At 37.6% G+C, this 19922-nt stretch overlaps 1 protein-coding gene across 2 annotated transcripts; it reads right to left on the bottom strand.

Moving 5' to 3' along the window:
- Positions 1 to 418: 418 nt before the first annotated feature.
- LOC133463825 (RING finger protein 122-like) lies at positions 419 to 18571 on the bottom strand. 2 transcript variants are annotated; one of them, XM_061745554.1, is made up of 7 exons: positions 17909 to 18571; positions 11799 to 11955; positions 8575 to 8617; positions 4612 to 4653; positions 4138 to 4220; positions 3234 to 3384; positions 419 to 3197 (listed from the first exon to the last, which is right to left on the bottom strand). In XM_061745554.1, exons 1-6 carry the CDS (start codon positions 17931 to 17933, stop codon positions 3264 to 3266), a joined length of 471 nt encoding a protein of 156 aa, XP_061601538.1. In that variant the 5' UTR covers positions 17934 to 18571; the 3' UTR covers positions 419 to 3197; positions 3234 to 3263. The 2 variants fall into 2 exon arrangements, with proteins under 2 accessions (XP_061601538.1, XP_061601537.1); XM_061745553.1 differs by having other exon boundaries at positions 419 to 3384.
- Between the last annotated feature and the right edge of the window lie 1351 nt (positions 18572 to 19922).

Below are 19922 nucleotides of genomic sequence, written 5' to 3' on the forward strand. Positions count from 1 at the left end.
CATTTAAACATTTCTGTTAACGAAGATTTGTACGGAAGAGTATCAGGGCCACGCAGGAGAAAAAATATTTGAAAGGAAAAAAAAAATGTTATTGTGCACTTCAAGAAAAAAGTCGAAATGTCGAGAAAAAAGACAAAATGTCGAGAAAAAAGTTTAAATGTCGAGAAAACAGTCGAAATGTCGAGAAAAAAGTTTAAATTTTGAGAAAAAAATCAAAATGATGAAAAAAGAGTTGAAATGTCGAGAAAAAAGTTGAAATTTCGAGATTAATGTTGAAATACAATTTCGAGAAAAAGTCGAAATTTTGAGAAAAAAGTCAAAATTTCGTGAATAAAGTTGAAATGTTGAGAAAAAAGTCAAAATTTTGTGAATGAAGTTGAAATGTTGAGAAAAAAAGCGAAATTTCGACTTTATTCTTGAAATTGTATTTCAACATTAATTTTGACATTTCGACTTTTTTCTCGACATTTCGACTTTTTTCTCAAAGTGCAAAATAAATAAAAAATCTTCCTCTCTCAAATATTTTTTCTCCTGCGTAGCCCTGATACTCTTCCGTAGAGGATTCAACGTTTCTTGGAGCGAATCATTTGCATTCATTGCCTAAATGTTTGCTCTGTAGTGAGAAGTTGACCCAGTTATAACTAATACAGATACATGCAGCATGTGTTTGCCTTCATTCTAAGGCTTATACAAGACTTTTCATTTTTTGCGGCTCCAGACATATTTGTTTTTTGTGTTTTTGGTCCAATATGCCTCTTTCAACATTTTGGGTTGCCGAACCCTGCTTTAGGGAGTCGGAGTAGGTAGTTGGTGGTAACTCTGTTGTTGGGTGGAACCGAGGTTGGGTCGAGTCAGTTCCTGGGAAACATGGCGCCAACCATGAACCGGTTCCAAGGCTCTTCAGAAACCCCTGGGTGACCCCCGGGTGACCCCCGGGTGACCCCTGGGTGACCCCCGGGGTGACCCTAGGGCAGGGGTCTGCAACCTGTGGCTCCTCATCGTAGCGGCTCCCTTTGGCCTTGAAAAGAATCCTGAACATAAATAAATGATATTTCTGAATTAATTTTTATTCATATTATTAGTTTATTTTGTTGGGCAGTTATCTTGGAGTTTGAGTTGAGGCCATTATTTTAAAATAATAATAATTTTAAAAGAACTTTTTTTAATTTCTAATTTGTCAACATTTGTCGGGCTTGATATGTGGCGAGAACATATCAAACAACAAAAAATGTAACGTTGAAAGACACTTCCAAAAGTAGCACTCTGCATTTGCCAAAAAATACCAACACGCACCGGTACTGCTACGAAAAGGTCGTAAAGAGGGAAGCCGTTTTTTATTTATATTAAAGTTGGGTTAGTTTTTATTTTACTTTCACACAAATATAGACTTAAATAGGCCTACAGTTTAATGTATTTCAAAGTACGCCTACAAATGCACACTGCACTTCTGTTGTTGTATTTAGTGGTTGTAATAGCTAAAATAAATAAAAGAGGAAAATTTCTAAAATCTGTTATTTTTGCGGCTCCCGACAATTTTTTTTTGTAAAAGTGGGGATGAAATGGCTCTTTTGATAATAAAGGTTGCAGACCCCTGCCCTAGGGCGACGTCTCAGATGGTTTCTCAGGGTATCTTTATGGTTCAACCCCTAAAACCAGCAGCTGTGACCTGAGTGGTTGAACCTGCTTGTGCAGGTAGTTTGACTAAAGCACGTCACAAACATTAATAAACAGCTCAGAAAATTGTATTAACATAAAAAAAGGCATAATATTTGTCCATTCAGAGGTTAAGTTTTAGGACCGTTAGTGCTACATATACATGGAGTTAACATGCACTTGCTTTAGATGGGAGTTTGCAGCTTTAAGGCACTCGTGCATCAGTTTTTTAAGCTTTTCCAAAGAGCTGTTATGTGCTCCATTTACTGTAAGCCTGAGGCCCCGTTTACACGTAGCAAAAACGGTGGTGTTTTCATGCGTTTTGGCCGTTCGTTTACACGAAAACGAAGCTCAAAGTCACCAAAAACTATCATTTCTGAAAACTCTGGCCAAAGTGGAGATTTGCAAAAACTCCGTCTTCACATTTGCTTGTTAATGGAGGGAAATGGACATTTACGCTTCAGAACGTCACATTATGCGACAGAAATGTCACCAGCGTCATGTGTGTTTACAATTTGTTTGGCCACCGTCAATATTTTCTTGTATTTTACCTGTTTTATATTCTAAAGTCACACTTAAAGGAGCTTGAGGCAAAAATAAGAAATGAGACTCATTAGCGCTACGACGGCCGTCGGGGTTCCTGCAGCCAATAGCGAAGCCGGCACGGGAGAACGGGGAGAACGCGCATGCAGCGTCATTTGACGTCACATCCGCAGGACAGCGCGGGAAATTCCGGTCCGGAATTGCAGCACATTTTGCAGCACACAGCCTGTTCAAGGCAACGGAGAGATACACTAGAGGGCTCATTCGTTTTGGTTTGGAACGCTTCATCTGACATTATTACTAGAAAACTTAAAACGTATACGCATTTTTTTTCATAAATCCTGCCTCAATCCTGCCTCATGCTCCTTTAAAAGTAACACCACTTCTCTGTCACTCCAAACGAAAGACTCTCGTTCATCTTGGAAGTAACTGGAAGTTACACGTGTCATTTGTTGACGTTTTTTTCCAGGATTCTGATTGGCTAGCATGAATTTATGCTTCTCGTTACACTGCCCCCTGCAGGTTTGGATGCTCATAGCACCGTAACACCGTATTTATGCGGGTTCGTGTAAATGATGGTATTTTTCAAAACGTAAAGGGGGAAATATCAGTTTTTATAAATACCTGGCTATGTGTAAACGTGGCCTAAAGGTCATCACTTAATAAACCGTTTTTTAGCACTGATTAAGTCGGGGAATACAGGAGCAGAATACAGCAGCGTGGTTCTGGGTCAGAGGTGGCGTCATTCCCGAGGTCGACCTGATGGCCTGTTTTACACCCTGACGGGAGGAAACGGTCACCGGTGTTTTGCACAGCGTTCAGGGTTCATGGTTCATGTCTGGACGCTGCATGGTCCGTTTCTGCAGCGGCTCGGCCTCAGAAAGAAAAGTATGTGGACCCATGAAAGTGTCGTCTGTTGGACGGTGTTGGACGGTGAACCGGGGTCCCGTGCAGAGGGTTCAGTGGCGCCGCTGGGCCCGGCCTCAGACCTGGACTCAGACCTGGACTCAGACCTGGACTCAGACCTGGCCTCAGACCTGGACTCAGACCTGGACTCAGACCTGGACTCAGACCTCCAGCAGGCTCTGCGGCCGCTCGGCTGCCGGTTCCGGGTCTGGCTGGACGCGGCATATGGACTTGTTGCACATGGGGCAAACGCTGCGGATCTCCAACCATTTCAGCAGACACCTGGGGGGGAAAAGCACAGAGGTTCAATAAGGTTCTCATAAGAAAACTTTACCAATCAACATTCAGAAAAGATTTGAAAAAAGAGAAAGCAAATATAACTGCAAAAACTCAAAATCTTACCAGGAATATCTTCTTATTTCTAGTTAAAATGTCTTATTTTTAGTCAATAGATCTCATTACATTTTCACTTGAAATAAGTAGAAAAATCTGCCAGTGGGACAATATTTATTCTCATTACAAGCAAAAAGATTTTGAGTTTTTGCAGTTAAACAGAGATCTTAAAAAAACCAAGATTCAGGACTAAATTGATGGAACGTTGTGTTTCTGTGAAAGGAATCAGTTTATGGAACAATCTGAACAAAGAAACCAAAGAATCCAAATCAAACATTACATTCAAAAGATCAATTAAAGCCAGTATGTTAAGGAAATATAATAAAATATGTTAGTTACGTCTGATTGACATACCCATTGTCATGAAAGGTATAAACATCGTTTGTTGTTGTTGATTGGTATTAACTGAATTGTAACCTGGGAACTAAAAAGGAATGTGACTGTCTGTGTTGACCGGCGGCTATTTTATTTTAGTTATTTATTAATACATTACAGGATTTATCGGCAGCTTGTGAAGGAGTTAAATCATGTTTCAAGTTTGTTTTTTATTTTGTCTGTAACTTTGTGCCTGATTCAGAAACCAGTGCCAGCTCTCCACCTCCTGACGGCGTGTTCATCAGCAAACTCGGCTGCAGGACTTACTTCTTGTGAAAAGCGTGAGAACAGGGACAGACTCCCAGCTCATCTTTGCTGCAGAACTCCTCCAAACACACGGCGCATGTTTGCTGAAGGGAGAAGAATGACAGCATTTGTGAAATCAGCCCCGGCATGCAGGTCAGCCCAGTAATCACCGGTAACTCGCATCTAAACGGGCCGGGAGACATCTGAGGACGGATATATGACCTCTGCAGTGCAGATATATACATGTATATTATGGATATATTGAGTTGTATTATACGTACAGTATTTGTGTATCTATATCTCTATTAACATATATTGATTTATAGTTATATGTAGATATGTCGATATATAGATTTATAGTCATTTTTATGTACTGTATATAACTGGAGGTAAATATATGAACCAGTATAACATATCTACTCTACTCTATTATATATATATATATATAGGTACAGATCATTTACCATTTACTGTGTCTGTTTTGCTTCAACTTACACCAAGGAGGCTCAGTTTCTTCCCGGCTCCCTTCAAAACCACCTGTTGATGAGAAATAATTTTTTTTTTATTTTATATATAATTATATATTCATATATAAGAAAATTTTCATTTTATTTAGCCTTTATTTATCCAGAAAATGTCCCATTGAGATAGAAGTCCTGGTCAAGTCAGCACACATAAGTTTCATATATAAGTAAATAAAACATACAGATATACGATGAAGACATAAATTAAAAAAATCTTAAATGAACGTTGATTTAAAAACAGCTACATGTTTCCCGAAGGGCAGATTTTAAAATACCTTTAAACACATTTACAGTAGAGAGGGCCTGTAGATTATAAAAAATCTATTTAGTTTATCAAAATTAAAGGAGCATGAGGCTCCTTTTAAGAAATGAGACTCTCTAGCGCCACCCTTCACCACAACGGCCGTTGGGAGTACTGCAGCCAACAGTGAAGCCGGCACGGGAGAACGGGGAGAACGTGCATGCAGCGTCATGTGACGTCACATCCGCCACCCAGCGCGCGAAATTCGGAGTCCGAATTGCAGCACATTTTGCAGCACACAGCCTGTTCAAGGCAAAGGAGAGATACGCTAGAGGGCTCATTCTTTTTGGTTTGGAACGCTTCATCTGACATTATTACTAGAAAACTTAAAACATATACGGATTTTTTTCATAAATCCTGCCTCAATCCTGCCTCATGCTCCTTTAAAGTGCATATACTGCCCCGAAATCAGGAAAAGTCGGAAAACCATAAAAAAGAAAGAAAAGCACAGATTCTTACATTTATTTATACATTTCTGTTTATGAAGAAATCATGTTTTGTCTCATCCATTAATTTGGTAAACGACTGCTACAGTTGGAGGTTAGGATGCTGAAGCTGCATTTCTACTTGATTCGTCCCATTCTTACTGTAAACATCTCATGGCGTGCAACAGTGCGAGCTTGTCATTGTTTGTCTTCACAACTCTGCTGAAGACAAGTCAGGACATAAGAATAAATACCACCACAGACCCCGACGGGTCCTTCTTGTGTTTGGTCTGCGGCGCATGGCAGCAAGTTCTGGCAGAACACCTGAAATGTTTATTTCCACTGTGCAATGGTCCATCCCAGATTACTCTAAACCCGGAGACTTTGATGTTCCCTTGTTGGACATACAAGAGAAACGCTTCTCGGCTTAAATCACATCAGTGAAAGACTTTTTTGGTGGCTGAAAAACTCCAGAGGAAAGCGGTGGCGATAGATGCGGCACCTCTAAGATCTTTCCAGAGACCAGGACATGAACCCCGAGCAATTATTACAGAAACTCAGCATAAACATTGGCAGGTAAAAACTCCCCTAGTGGGAGAAAAACCTTAAGCCAACAGTATATTATGGATATATTGAGTTGTATTATACGTACAGTATTTGTGTATCTATATCTCTATTAATATATTCTGATTTATAATTATATGTAAATATGTTGATATATAGATTTATAGTAATTTTTATGTACAGTATATAATTGGAGGTAAATATATGAACCAGTATATATAGCATATCTACTCTTATATAGTTATTCAAGTATATTGTTATACCATTGCTGTCTATTGTTCTCTATTATATTGTAGTATTATTGTAAAAGAATGATAATGTAATACTAGGCATTATAATTACTTTCTATTAGTACATAGATACATAGTAGCACAACTTAATGCTGGGCGTTTGTTTTGTTTTCTTTTCTTTTGTTTGCCTTGATTTGCTTTGATTTTGACAATATTTATATATACATATAATTGAGTATTATATCACTGTATAGAACAGTTATTGAAACTCGTCTTATTATATGTAAGAATGTTATATGTAAGAATGTATGTAAGATTCAGGGGTAGGACTCGATAAGTGTTTACTTCATACATATATATACATATATATATATATTTGTATTCTGTTTGTTCACTTTTTTGTACGCTTTTTTTCATGCATGTTCGAAATAAAATCTTCAAATCAAATCTAATCAAAACAGTGGCAAGAAAAACTCCCCTTTAGGAGGGAAGAAACCTGGACCAGGACCTGGATCATAAGGGGGGAGGCCAGCTGGGCAGAGCAGGAAAAGAGAGAATTGACAGAGAGAATGAAGAACAGAGAAAAGAGAGAAACAGACACAATGTCTAACTGATGCACTACAGGGATGAGTATATAAGCAGATGTAAACAGCAGACTATGAGGTGGTCAGGGGGGGGATCCTGCGGGTCAGGATGTCAGCAGGTATCCAACAGACATCCATACAGAAAGGTGGAAGCCAGCAGTGGGATGATCAGAGGGGGGGATGCAGGGCAGACGTGCTCAGTAGAGAAAAGGAGGGCAGACCAGAACAGACAGGAAGAGGGGGATGAAAATCTGGAGAAAAGAATCTATGAGGGCGTTGATGACAGGTGTGAGCGCTGCGGTTCTGCGCCAGCAAATGATCCATATGTTCCGGAGTTGCCCTAAATTAAATTAATTTTGGTCTTCTATGTGTAAAAACACTAAAGATGCATTTAACACCAATGTCAAACCATCTGCAGATATGTCCATCTTTGGAGTGTTGGTTAATGAGCACATACTACCCACTGACAAGATGAACGCTTTTGCCTTTGCATCCTTGATAGCCCGTAGAAATAGAGTTTTTTTCATTGGAAATCTCCCGAACCACCAAAAGTGTCTGTTTGGCTCACTGATTTAACGTTTTTCTTGAAATTAGAAAAAATTAAATACTTTACTAGAGGCTCAACAAGAAAATTTCACAAGATGTGGGACCCTTTGATTGTGTATTTTAAAAATCTCATGACCCTTCCATCATAAGCCTATGGAGCCCTGGGATATATTTTTGGTCTTGCCTAAATATTGACATGTACTTGAATGTGTATGCCCCCAATGTCTGTCATTATAATTTTTAATTATTACTATTATTTTGTTTAGTTTTTTTTTTACAGCAGTATATGGGTATTGTGGGTGGGTGGGTTTTGTTGGTTAAAAAGAAAACTAATCCAATTCATGATACTGTATTTATATGCATCTGATTTTGTGCTTTCTTGAATAAAATAAAATCTGGAGAAATACCCAGGGTTCAAAGAGGAACCAGACGTGATATAGAAAAGTGGAGGCTGCAGTGGTGATTGGACCTCTGTAGGAAAATGGGAGGAACCACCGGCGTCACATGACACAATACGTTGATTGACGGAAGGAAAAACGTCATCGACACCCACGACAATGTCAAGCGCAACACAACTATTCCCAACTCAAGACCCAAGCTAGAAGTTTTCCTCCCTTTCGGCTGTGTTTTTCTCTTTGTTAGTGATGGATAAGCCCTGAATACAGGCATTGAGACGTAGAATTGTCAAATTGGTTTAATTCACCGTACGAATTGTTACAGAATACTAATGTAATATTGTATTTGACCCGGTCTTTGTACGTTTGTACTGCCCTTATTTTTTAACAATTGTGCTTTTTATTATTTTACCTCTTTTCTTATCATTTTATTTCATTGTATTTGTTATTTACTGTTTAATTGTGTCTTGCCGCTTTTAATGTTGATGTAAAGCACTTTGAATTACCTTGTGTTGAATTGTGCTTTACAAATAAATTTGCCTTGCCTAAAGATGGACATTTTAAGAAACATGCGCCTGCCTTCGGAGCCCCCCCCCTCTGGTGGCCAGAAGAGGAACTGCAGTTTATCTTACTTCCGTGTTGACGCCTGGTAACAATATCGCTTTTGTTCTTAGAGGACCTGAATCCAACATTTTCCTTGTCTAGATGTGTAAAATGGATTTATACTGAGACAAAACATGAAACGTCTCCGTTCATACGTGAAAGTCAACGTAAATGGAAGAATATCTGTGCTTTTTTTGTCTTTTCCACCCGGCACCAAACCTTTTCTGACCGCGGGGGGGCAGTATAGTAGGACTGGGACGGATTGACAGAAGAAATAATACGTTACCTCGTTGTAGCCGTAGTGTTCTCGTGCACCTTGTCTCCTCAGCCTGTGAAAACGAGAACAGCCTCATCATCATGCTGCCGTTTTAGTCACAACAAGCGAATACCTCGGAGGTCTGATGACCTCCTCATATCTGCCGTCTCTCCGGGACGTGTCGCGTCAGGCCGGACGGATCCGCTCGGCTTCGTACTTCCAGCGGTCCAGGAATTCAGAAAATGTCATATTCAAGTTGCAGCCTGTGCGTCTGCGCTGAGCCGGGTTGTAACACTGTTCTCGCAGAAGAAATCTGGCTGAAATGGCATTTACATAACCTGATCATGAGTTGTTGGAAAACATAAATGGATTACCATTATTTTAGATTTGGCAAAATGAGTTAAGGTTCCTTTGTAATTAGGTTGGAAACGTTCTTGAAAGTAATCGAATTACATGTTTTCCAGCCACCTTTCTCCATCAACATATCTTAACTCCTCCTCCTCCAGCGACCCGCCGACGTCAGTCCGTCAGCGAACACACTCTCACTTTTCCCTTCATTTCATTCTTTTGGTTCAAAAATATTCAGAATCAATCAAATAAGCCGCAGTTAGGCTTCCGGGTCTAGATTTGCTGTTGATGAATTAACTAACCCTCTCTGTTACACAGGTTTTCCCAGAAATGCTTGAACTCTCTGGGTTAGCGGCGGTACACCGACCTAGTTACAACTCGTCTGTATTGGCCTCAAGCTTTAAACATCAGTCACTTCCTAGCGGGATAGACTCGACTAAATTGCAACCGAGGGAAAAGATTGAGATCCGTTGTACGTAGTTAGAATAGTTCACGCAGCAGTGAGCGTCTTTTTTTCGCAAATGCTGGACTGCTTTTAGCCGGCTTGTTTAATGTGACGGATTTCACTCGTGGTGTTTAATAGATTTAGTTTTTTTCTTGTGTTTTCCTTGATGCCTCTTTGTTCTGGTTTTATTTTGAAATGTATATATATATATATATATATATATATATATATATGTATATATATATATATATATATATATATATATATATATATATATATATATATATATATATATATATATATATATATATATATATATATATATATATATATATATATATATATATATATGACGTGAGTCATGTGACTAATATCAACTTTAGAGCGGAAAAACGAGCTAGCTAGCTGTTTAAGAAAAGAAAATTTGTTATGCGAAATTGACTTGGCTATTTCATATTTACGCTAGTTAGACCTGATGGATAAATTTGGGACAATAACGAAGCCTAAAGCTGGATATTGTAACGTTACAGCTCGGCCTAACGTTACTCCTTCCACGTCTGACGAGGCCAAAGGTTCATCAACCGTAAACACATGTCGGCTAATAACCCAGTCAGGAATTGGTTAATAAGGGGATATAAGCAGAATAAAACACATTCAAAAGTTATTATAAGCCAGGCTTAAAACTCACGTTAAAAAAAAGGGGAAAAAATAAGAACTTTGTAGTTCGAGGGTCCCTGCTCTGTTTTTCTCTCATCCAAGGGGATAAAAAAGGTTGAAGACCCCTGTATTAGAGCAAATACATTTTTGTTGCTTCAATTTTTGCGCAAACGCAGCGATGTAACTGACGTTTGCAACGACGTGGCTCCCCTTAGCACCCGAGCTGTGGAAAAACAAACCAGTTCTCAGCTGGTTCACAAGTTGAACGAGTTGTGAACCAGAACCAGCTCTGGAACCGGTTTGGTGGAAATGGGGTTTGAGTGTTTGCATCCAGCCAGCTTGTCGTGCCTCCCCTTGTTCTCAGGTCACGTTCATGCAACCAGCCCAAAACAAAGAATTTTAGCATCTGCAGCATCTAGACATCATTTTTGTAGATGGTCTGAACATAATTCAGGTAATCGGACTCAAACCACATCAGGAAAGGGGGCTTCAGATGTGATGTGCGCCTCATCTAAAACATCAAACCCTTTAGATTTGATTGTATCAGGTCTATGGGTGTAGGTTGCCATAGCAACCACGGTTGATAAAAGTGAGTTTGCATCTCTTCCCAGATTGTGTGAATTGGAACTGCAAATTTCACACAATGAAACCTTTTTTCTCCCCTATTTTATTACATTTTTTGTCTTTCTGGCAGTCCTAAGACACAAAAGAGCCAAAAGATTATGTTAAAATCCTGTTTGAGCAACCGCGCTGTTTTGGGTACATCTGTACAAATTTGACTGGAATCCTGACCGAGACCATCTCCGTGTGTGGTTTGAATCTGATTTGGATTTTAAAAAAAGAAGAAAAGCAGGGCTCAGATTGTCAACAAGTCTTCTGCAGACACAATCTGAATGTGCCTGAAACAACTAGAGCTGAATTATGTGTTTCAGAGGAACATAACTGTTAGGGGTGTAACGATACACTAATCTCACAATACGGTACGATACACGATATTGAGGTCCCGATAACGATACGATACGATACGATATTTTAGCAGTATTTTTTAACAACCTTGATAGAGGAATATATGACTGGAAAAAATTGTCTTTTATTTGAAAGACACAAAATAAAAAACCATGCTGTGCGTTTGCCCTATTGTTACAGTTTGTAATGCTTTATAACTGTTTAAGTTTTAAAGAGAAAGCCAGGCCAACCATTTTCCACAAACTGAACTAAAAGTAAATGTCATGTTTGCATTAAGCATCTTCAGTTTCATACAAGTAAAAATGTTTTGCCACAAACTGAATAGTTTCTCTCATGTATGACTTGACTTTTTTCTTTTCCAGAAATGTAACAACTAAAATTAAATAAATAAATAAAAGTAAATAAATAAACTATGGAAAGTCCCAAACTCCAAATGCAACATGACTGTTATTTATCTTCTGCCAGAGCTAAGAGCTTCACATACTGAGGCCGTAAGGTGAACCCCGTTATCGTTTCATCTCTCCCACCTTTGGGGACGACACAATCTTTACATCATAAAAAACATTGATTCATGCTCACCTTAGAAGTAAAAGTTCGGAGCTTAAAACCCTGCAAGAGTGATCGGGACCGCAAAGCGGTACTAGTTTCTTCTGAGCGTAGTAAGATTAACACAATATATTAATATAAATAATCCAATATCGCGCTACAGTTTGTCACCTCCACGACACGTACAGTATCGTGACGTTTTTGTATCACGAAATTTCATGGCACGATATATTGTTACAGCCCTAATAACTGTCCTCTGGAGCTCTCTGATTCTTGTCTGTCCTTCCTTTACCTGAACAGGTAGCAGCAGAAGATGAGGCTGAGCATGAGGATGAAGAGGCCGATGCCCAGGATGATGATGTAGACGTTGAGCGGCAGGCTGAAGACGGGTTCAGAGGTCATTCTGCAGTGGGGATCGGAGGCCTGCAGTCCAAACTCACACTGGCAACCTGAGCAGGCGACACGTGGGAACAGATTACACAACAGGAGCAAAGAGTAACCATAATAAACTCTGCACAGCATGTGCAGAGGAATTATATCTAATATCAAGCAGATGCTAAATGTTTTCATATTATTATTTCTGTCAGGCTGAAAAGCTTTCCGAGTAGCGTTTATGATATGAAACTGCAGATACAACTTTTTGCATGACATTATTATGTAGATCAAGAAGGACTAGTCTTTGTATAGACTACTTAATTTTTTTTATGTAAATAATACATTTTGCAAGTACAGTCAACTTAATTGTGTTAAGTTTACTTGCAAAAATTAAGTTGACTTTACTTGCAAATGAATTTTGTACATACTAAAAATGAAGTAGTTTATACAAAGACTAGTTTTTCTTGATCTACATAAAAATCTCATGCGAAAAAGTTGCCTTAATTTTTTTAAAGTAGATCAAGTAAGATATTTTTTACTGTGGTGTTCTACTTAAACAAATAAAGCATGTTTCATCTAAACGTTGGTCAATCTGCTCAATAGATTAAAATTGTTAAAGGAAAAGTAAATACAACAAGATCATTGCTTGTTGTTTGTGTGTAAATGAAAAGATTGCCTGGGATAACATAAATACTGCTTGTCAAGGAAAAAAAGGAAAATTGTCTTGTTTTTTGAACAAATGCAGACTAAGTTCAAAACTAGATGTATTCATGTAAAGCAACAAACTTCATTTTTAATTGTTAATATCACAGATTTAAATACCGGTATGTTATATTTACATGCGCTTAGATTTATTTTTTTCAGTGTGCTGCTTTTACACCCTTAGAGAACTTGGTTTGACCTCTCCAAGCATGCCGCATTCATAATTATAACATTAAGTTGCAATGGTTGTATAATTCCTACTCCGTCAGCATTAGAGGTTGGTATTTCTTTTCATATAAGCCGCTGTAAGCCGGCTTTGTTTTTCATGCAGAAAACAAGGCGCTCATGAATAAACCGATGCCAGAATGCAAATGAACATTCATAGCTTCCAAAAGCATGTTGAGACGCGTAAGAAAAAGGCCACATTTTTATACATGAAAAGCAGCAACGCAGCAGAGCCAGAATTCCTGGTTAGGATCGTAACAGATGTCATAAATTGACCCAGAAAGAAGAAGTGTTTCTTGTTCTCACACGGCCAGAAGACGTTCACAGAAATAGTTTGAAAATGTCATGCAAATGTGATTCTTTTGTGTTGATGATTGGACATAACTTTTAATGTCAGGGTGGAATATTTAAAACGGTTTAAAAGAGACATAAAAGCCTTTATGTTGATATAGCTGCTTTGAGTGAACTAGTTCCAGCTTTCTCCTCACATGAGGTTCTGTGATGTCACAGACCCAGATCAGAGTAGACCCATCCATCTTCATCTTCACCCAACGACGTCATGCTACATTAATGCAAGTCTGAAGGAGTCGGACTCTGGCTTTTGTTCTGTATCTTTGTGAAATTTTGACCAAAACATATTATATATTACATATTATTGTTTCACCGAGAGCTCAGGAAGATGTTTTAACTTAAAAAAAAGAAATTACAACCAGTTTGATAGTCTCTGGGAAAACTGGATAAGCTTTATCACAACATCTAAATACATTATTGAATGATGCATAGTTAAAACAAACCACAGTTCCTAACTCCAATCAGATAGTTCTGTTCATCTGTTTGTTTGCTATTTTTCTTAACTTTTTCATTTTTTCTTCTCATAAGAGTTATACTTGGATGCAATATTTTACTGTTTTACAATTATATTTTGTTTTATTATTATCAGTACAGTTATCAACCAAAGGTTTTGTTTACAGATATATATGAAGGTCAAAGAGTTTACATGAGGTAAATGTATATATTGGTTCTATAACTATTGTTGTCGACCGATAACTTGTGCTGATTGTGTAACAAAGACATTTTTTATTTATTTATTTTTTATTTTTTTCTGGAGGGGGGTATTTAGTATTTTAGGGTGACTTCTCAGAATGTTCGAGGGACGAAAGTGAAAATCTGTTTTTTGCTATCCCCTTAGAAATACATCTTCTTTTTGATTTCTTCCTGATTTATTTATTTATTTGGTATTATTTTTGGATTGACTGTACATCGGATTTTAGTTGATGATTTGTTTTATTTATTCATTGATTGATTGATTTTTTTATTTTCTCCTCCACCTCTTTTTTCCTTTTTTCTCCTCCTTTTTTTATGAAAAAAAAATACCCGATTGATACTGTAAAGATGTGAATCTTGTATAACTGATTTATTTCTCTAATAAAAAGTTTAAGAACAAAAAAAAAGAAATGACTCCTCTAAAATGAAGACGAAAACACTGCATTTGAGCAGCTGGCGTTGGTGGATTTACCTTGAGAGCATTTTTATTATTGATTACCAAATACACAGCTCTTATTGCAAAATCGTGTATCCAGACTGGGACTAATGTGAACTTTTACAAGCAGCTTTGAGTCACTCAGGAATGTTTTCCCCCTTGTATTTTGGCCTTATTCTCTGGAGTTTGGGCTTGGAGGGAAAAAGAACAGTTTCTCGGCCTCGATTACTTAAACACTGCACTTTTCATTCCACACAACAGACGTCAGATTTAAACCCATTCTCCAGCTAAAGTGGCTGGACTCCTGCGGTACAGAGCTCCTAAGCTTAGCATGACGTTAGCAAATCATTGATAGCGGCGTGCTAGAAGGGAGGCCTGTTGAGTCGCATTTTGCAATAACGGTGTATTTTGTAATAAACGTCCAAAATGTAATAACTTTTTCATTTCATTTTGTAATAAAGCCGCATTTTGTAATAAACTGCCCCATTCTGTAATACATTTTGCCACATTATGTAATAAGTTAATGCATTTTGAGAAGATTATTATAAAATGCACTTGCAACTTTTTTATTTTCTAGGAAATGTAATAACATGGTGCATTATGTAATAATACATCTTGTTGCTTGTTTAACAATGAATTTATACAAGAGTGACTTTTGTTGTTTTTCATGCAATTTCTCTTAGAGCTATGTAGCCCAATAAATCTATGTATAATACTCCAAATATAACTTTAGTTGCCTATTTGAAGTTTGGAATTATATAGGCCAATAACAAACAAATAAACTATGCTTTGGAATTGTTTGTACATAATGCACCATGTTATTACATTTTCTAGTAATAAAAAAGTTGCAAGTGCATTTTTTAATAATCTTCTCAAAATATAATAATTTATTACATAATGCGGCAACATTTATTACAAAATGCGTTGGGGTCGTTTATTACAAAATGCGGCATTTTATTACAAAATGCTGCTTTGTTACAAAATAAAATGACAAAGTTATTACATTTTGGACGTTTATTACAAATTGCACCGTTATTACAAAATGTGGCTCAACTAGGCCGCTGTGCAGATGCAGGTCTGTACGTGAGGGACCTGCTGAAACTTGTTAGTGGGGAGATCTCTGCACTGACAGTGGTAAAACCCATAAAACACATGGCTGTCCTCTTCTTTTGTTACATTCATTGTCATAACTTATTGTATAACATGTTATATACAAAGGGTTTTGGGCCAGTTGTGCTTTAGTGCAGGAATCTTCAACCTTTTTTAGCCCCGTGGATGAGAGAAAAACAGATCAGGGACCCCCGCTTGTAATTTTTATTTTTTCTCTTTTTTTTTAACATGTCAGGTTTTAAGCCTGGCTCATAATAACTTTTGAATTTATTCTGCTTATATCCCCTTATTAACCAATTCCTGACTGGGTTATTAGCTACATGTGTTTACGGTTGATGAAACTTTGGCCTCGTCAGATGTGGAAGGAGTAACGTTCGGCCGAGCTGTAACGTTACAATCTCCAGCTTTAGGCTTCGTTATTGTCACATATTTATCCATCAGGTCTAACTAGCGTTAAATATGAAATAGCCAAGTCAATTTCGCAACTAATTTTCTTTTCTTAAACAGCTAGCTAGCTCGTTTTTCCACTCTAAAGTTGACATTAGTCACATGACTCACGTCATGGGAATCATTTATGTAGAGTTGTAGACTAAATAGTTATTGTCAAAAGGAGATTATTATCGCTGTTAATGGAGTTTTCTCGATCATATATATATATATATATATATATATATATATATATATATATATATATATATATATATATATATATATATATATATATATATTTTATATATATATATATATATATATATTTTTTTTTTTTTTTTTTTTTTTTTTGGTTAAAATTGCCTTTATTTCTTTTTAAGTTGGAGGACCCCCTGCAGTACCTCCGCGGACCCTCTAGGGGTCGCAGACCTCCGGTTGAAGACCCCTGCTTTAGGGTATTTAGAGGTTTCCTTCTTGAAGTCCTAAGGTTTTACCAATCATCAGTAAAATGAGCTCAAATCATCCTCCCAAACACAATGAAAGACACAACCGAAGCACAACTAAAGATATTCACTTCCCAAGTAGAGTAATTGCACCTATTAACCATTATTTATTAACTTTTCCTGTTGATGTGTAATTGTTGAAGCTGTTAGGGCCATTAGATGGCACCTCCGGAATCTCCTCAGTTGTGCTTTAATGCTTAACATGTTAAAAGATTACACACAGATTACTTTTGTAATACTGTATTTGACCCAGTCTTTGTACGTTTTGACCATATAGAAACGTAATTCTTGCCATAGTAAGAATGAGATGTACCTGCTGTACTCTACTGCCCTTACTTTTTAACAACTTGTGCTTTCTATTATTTTACCTCTTTTCTTATCATTTTATTTCATTTTATTTGTTATTTACTGTTTAATTGTGTCTTGCTGCTTTTAATGTTGATGTAAAGCACTTTGAATTACCTTGTGTTGAATTGTGCTGTACAAATAAACTTGCCTTGCCTTGCCTAAGAGAGAAGAGTGAGAGGTAGCCCTCCTTTTTACCCTTCCTTTTTTGCGGATTATCTGACCATGACTTGGTTTAACACTGGAGTGAACCTGGAATTGCATCTCGAGTGTTTTAAGTTTAGAAATTACATTTTTGTAAATGAAAAATGTAAATGAAAATGTTTTATTTTCCTCCAGGCTGAAAATCTCCTGATAATAATTCCCAGAGTGACATGCAGCAACAATCCCCACTCATCATTGCTGATGTCCTTCCTCCCTGGCATTGTGTCAGCACACACCTGAATGCTCCAAACAAACAAACAAACTGATAAAAGCAGAATCTGATCATTTAACAAAGTGCATTTGTGCAGCTTGCTCCTGTTTAACCCCCAACGAAGCCCCCGCTTGTGCACTCTGACTTGGTTTTCATCAACCAAACAATGACATGTTGTTATGACGTCTTGCGTTTGTGCTCATCTGACCTTTTATGTAAAATAAAAAGAGGACACTGTAAGTCTAACTTGAACTGATATGAAAACTGTACAATGAAAGTGTGTCAATCTGGATGATACTGGGTGTAAATGTTGAGTATCTTGTGTGAGAAGCAGTTTGTGTTGTTTATGTTTGAACATAAAAGAAAGTAGAGCAGCTTGCTCGGCGACATAAGTATACATATATATATATATATATATATATATATATATATATATATATATATATATATATATATATATATATATATACATATATAGATATATAACATAAATTAATTAATATATAAATTAATATTTATTAAAAATGGCTATTGGTTTTTTATATATCTATATATATATAGATATAGATATAGATATAGATATAGATATAGATATATAGATATAGATATATAATATAAATAAATGAATATTTGTTAAAAATTGTTATTGGTGCAAACTGTTGCTATTTATATCTAAATGTTAAACGGAATTACTTTTTGTCATTGGTTTGCTTTTAATTTTTTGTTGTAATGTTCTGTGTATTTATTATGTGTCAGACCCCAGGAAGAATAGCTGCAGTTTTGCTGTAGCAAATAAAAACTATAAACTATAAACTCACCGTAGCACCACTGGATGGGATGCATCAAGGATGCAGATATCCAAGTGGCAACACCCAGGAAATGTTTGTTGTGGTGACTTTCTCCGGCGTCTAAAACGAGTCTGGGGGCTGAAAACGGAGACTTGTAGCCGCCAAGTTCAGGTACCTGAAAGAGGAGTTCAGAGGTCTGGAATCAGGATGAAAACTGTGCTGAGAGGACTGACCCCATTCACATGAGATGCACGTCCATCAGCTGCAGAAGTGTGAATAATAGTCCTTCTTGTCTTCCATGAGAAAGAAAGTGGAGTCAAGATGAAGAAATACGCAGAAAATCCCTTCCACCCATCAACTCTGGCTGAGTGCAGTCACTGCTGCCTTTCTTCTTCTTTGTTTCCCCTTCAACACATTGTCACCAGACTCCTCTTCTCTTGTGTTTATCTTTCTGTCCCCTGGCTTTTGACCTGCAGGTCGTCCTGCTCGTCTCTGGCTGTGGAAACCTGCCGGTGACGGAGGGACAAAGGGAAGGACATGGATGGTTTTCCCCGGCTGAGCCACCAATAAATCAGGCAGGCAGACGCAGACAGGCTGCTGCTCCTCGCTGCTCCCAGGGAAAACACTTCCTCATATTTCCCTTCTGCCCCTTTCTCTTTTTTCTCTGTTGCTCACGTCTGTAACGCAGGAAGAAGACGCTGCTGATCTCTCACATTCACTCTCCTCCCTCGTCTCTCCGTTTGTAAACAGATCCCCGGTCTTGTGATTCGCTGTCTGCCCCCCTCCATTCCTCCCTCCTTGCTGGCTCGCCAGTCTGCCCTCCTTTCACCCCTCATCCCTCTGGGGTTTTCTTTCCACTCACTGAGTACGTTTACATGGGAAGTTTAATTCCTCTTTAATTCAGAATTAAAATTAAATCCGGTTTAAAATGAGTAAAAAATTACCATGTAAACACCTAATTCCGAATGAAAATGGCTATTCCAAATTAAAGTACAATTTAGAGAAAAAAGTCGAAATGTCGAGAAAAAAGTTGAAATGACGAGAAAAATATTGAAGTAAAATTTCGAGAAAAAAGTCGAAATGTCGAGAAAAAAGTCGAAATGCCGAGAAAAAAGTTCAAATGTTATGATTAATGTTGAAGTCAATTTCGAGAAAAAAGGCGAAATCTCGACTTTATTCACGAAATTTTGACTTTTTTCTCGAAATTATATTTCAACATTAATCTCGACATTTCGACTTTTTTCTCCAAGTGCACAATAAAAGAAAATCTTCCCCTCTCAAATATTTTTCTCCTGCATGGCCCTAATACTCTTCCGTATAAAATACACAATGTTAGTACTGGGGAACTTATAGATAAAAAAAACTGACTTTCTTCTTTCTATATTTTCCTGATTTTGTCATGTGCTGTCAGTCGTCGGCCTCTAGTTGGACTTATGGTCGCTCTGCTTCCAGCGTCACAGTCAGTGCAGTTACATGGGAAGTTTAATTCCTTTAATTCAGAATTAAAATTAAATCCGATTTAAAATGAATAAAAATTACCATGTAAACACCTAATTCCGAATGAAAATGGCCATTCCGAATTAAACTCAGGCCATGTTTACACATAGCCGGGTATTTCCAAATCGGATATTTCCCCTTCTACGTTTTGAAAAATACCATAATTTACACAAACCCGCATAAATACGCTGTTAAGGTGCTATGAGCAGCCAAACCTACAGGGGGCAGTGTAACGAGAAGCATAAAGTCATTATAGCCAATCGGAATCCTGGAAAAAAAACGTCCAGGTGACACGTGTAACTTCCAGTTACTTCCAAGATTAACGAGAGTCTTTCGTTTGGAGTGACAGAGAAGTGGAGTTACTTTTAAGAGTGACTTTAGAATATAAAACAGGTAAAATACAAGAAAATATTGACGGTGGCCAAACAAATTGTAAACACAGGTCGCACACATGACGCTGGTGACGTTTCTGTCGCATAATGTGACGTTCTGAAGCCTAAATGTCCGTTTCCCTCCGTTTACAAGCAAACATGAAGACAGAGTTTTT

The sequence above is a fragment of the Cololabis saira genome, chromosome 17 (assembly GCF_033807715.1).
Source record: "Cololabis saira isolate AMF1-May2022 chromosome 17, fColSai1.1, whole genome shotgun sequence".
Lineage (NCBI taxonomy): Eukaryota > Metazoa > Chordata > Actinopteri > Beloniformes > Belonidae > Cololabis > Cololabis saira.

Coding starts and splice junctions, on each gene's coding strand:
- LOC133463825 (XM_061745554.1), bottom strand. CDS start 17,933: ATGCATCCCATCCAGTGGTGCTACG. Junction 11,956..17,908: donor TCCCATCCAGTGGTGCTACG/GTGAGTTTATAG, acceptor TCGCCTGCTCAG/GTTGCCAGTGTGAGTTTGGA. Junction 4,654..8,574: donor AACACTACGGCTACAACGAG/GTAACGTATTAT, acceptor TCTCATCAACAG/GTGGTTTTGAAGGGAGCCGG.